The 2,381-nt window shown below is 35.0% G+C and overlaps 1 protein-coding gene across 1 annotated transcript in view; it reads right to left on the bottom strand.

Moving 5' to 3' along the window:
- LOC106867632 (rootletin) overlaps window positions 1-2,381 on the bottom strand; it is a 301,162-nt gene that overhangs the window by 23,517 nt on the left and 275,264 nt on the right. Inside the window, exons 27-28 of the mRNA XM_052976898.1 lie at window positions 1,561-1,589; window positions 815-994 (exon numbers count right to left, since the gene is read on the bottom strand). Of these exons, the coding sequence (XP_052832858.1) occupies window positions 815-994; window positions 1,561-1,589 (209 nt within the window). The remainder of the gene's footprint in view (window positions 1-814; window positions 995-1,560; window positions 1,590-2,381) is intronic.

The raw sequence follows: 2,381 nt of genomic DNA, 5'->3' as shown, positions 1-2,381 counted from the left end.
TATATATATATATATATATATATGTATTGATGTAGGCATGGCTGTTTGATTAAGAAGTTTCATTCCCAACCCAATGGTTTTCGGTTCAGTCCCACTGTATGGCACCTTGGGAAAGTGTCTTCTCTTCGACTATAGCCTTGGGAGTGAATTTGGTAGACAGAAAAATTAAAAGAAGCCTGTTGTATATGTATGTAAATGTGTGTTGTGTGAAGGCACGTGGCTCAGTGGTTAGAGTAATCAGCTCACGATCGTAAGGTTGTGAGTTCAATTCCTGGTGATGTGTTGTGTCCTTGAGCAAGACACTATATTTTACATTGTTCCAATCTACTCAGCTGGCAGAAATGAGCTGTACCTGTAATTCACAAGGGGCCAGCCTTATCGCATTTAGTGTGTCAGGCTGAATCTCTCTGAGAACAATGTTAAAGGTACACGTGTCTGTGGAGTACTCAGCCACTTGCACGTTAATTTCACAAGCAGGCTGTTTCATGGATCAGATGAACCGGAACCCTCATTATCGTAACCAACGGATGTCAGTTTAATTTTTGTGTCTCCTCCTCTTCACATCACATGATAGCTGTAAATGAGTGTCACTGTCATACAAGCAGTGTCGGTCATTTCCAATATTCTGAAAGAACATGTCTGGCCACGGAGAAATATTACCATGCTTAGAAACAGTTGAGGGTTGGTCACACGGAGGGCATCTTGCTGTAGAAAACCTTCCCAATTAAACTCCACCTGGGCCACAGAAGCATAAAACAAGTAGACATTAAGATGATGATGATGCTGATGATGATGAGGGAGAGGATTTACTTACTTGGTTTTCTGTTTCTTTGTCTGTCATAGTCATCTTGAAACGTTGTAATTCTCCTTCCAAAGCTCGTCGTGCCAATTCCACTTTGGTCACTCGGTTCTCAGTTTCTTCGAGGGTGACACGAAGTTGTTTCTTTTCTTCATCCACACGTGTCTCATTCATCTTCATCTTTGATACCTTTTCCTGAAACACACATCAAATATATATACATATATATATACGAGAGTAAGCACATAAATGTGAAACAAGGTGAAAAAAAGAGTACTCAAATACCAGAGGTAGAGTAATATGCTTTATTAATAAAGCTGCAAAGACATCACAAAAACTGTTACTCAGAGTTTCATGTTCCTGTTTGTTGGAGGGTTTTGGTTGTGATGTCTTTTCAGCTTTATTAGAATAAAATATATATATATATATATATATATATATCAAAAGGATGTGTTATAACGCTATTCCACATATACAAAAAAAGCCATTCCAACAATCCAACATACCTCCATCATCAACTGCCCCACGGATACCATTATGGTTTCGGCATCTGGGCAGGACCATTCAGTCTGGCAGTGTCAACAGCACTAAAAGAAGTGCTACTTGGGAATAAACATACCAAAAAAACAAAACACACACCTTTCAAACACATTTACCCCATGTACAACAGTGTGCAATCAAATATAAGTAGGATTAAACACTAACTTTAAAATTAAACCACAAGAAACACATAAATCTATGTACATCTGTATCGGTATTACTAGTAAAGCTACAATAACTAAATTATATACTAAATAGCGACCAATCTTTAAGTCCATACAAATAACAATTCCACCTGTCTTCCATAATAACAAAAAGTGAAAGCTTTATATTCAATTCTCTCCAAAACAAAACACAATTGAATTTAATGAATAATATAATAATTATGAGTGAAATACATTATTTCATAATTCAAAAGTTAATAATGAAAACACTACATACTCTTAATATATATTACCTTTACAAGCTATAATGTAAACTTCTCAGTAACTAATAAAAACAATATATATATACACACACATATATATATATACACACACACATGCACATTACAGATTATTTAAGATGTCATAAGGTGAATTTAGTAAGTCATACTATAACATTACAAGTGTAGAGTTAGTGATGGTGACCAGGCTACACTGCATTGTGAATACATGTCATCATAATGTAAATCTTAATATATAAATCTGAAGTTGTGTGTTTGTGTGAAGCCTTTTTTGAATGTTTATAGAAATCCACATTTTCCACTTTTTCGTAAAAATTTTTACATCAATGGAATTTTCTCGATGTGAACTTTCCAGTGCAGTAATTAGATTTTTAAAATTCCGTTTACTTTGTGTGATTTAAGGGAGATTTGGCTGTTGTTTCTAGCAACTTTTATATTTCATCCCTTCTACCTGGAACGCCATTCTTACACACACGCTCAACATAAAAATATAGAGAGTAAGAGTAAAAGAGGGAGAGAGAGAGAGAGAGAAAGTGATACATTCAACGTCATAGATTAAACTTTCATCTCAGTATTCTTTACCTATTTTTCATAACA

The sequence above is a fragment of the Octopus bimaculoides genome, chromosome 26 (genome assembly GCF_001194135.2).
Source record: "Octopus bimaculoides isolate UCB-OBI-ISO-001 chromosome 26, ASM119413v2, whole genome shotgun sequence".
Lineage (NCBI taxonomy): Eukaryota > Metazoa > Mollusca > Cephalopoda > Octopoda > Octopodidae > Octopus > Octopus bimaculoides.
The sequence above is the reverse complement of the archived record's forward strand: the minus strand, read 5'-3'. Positions and strand labels throughout refer to the sequence as shown.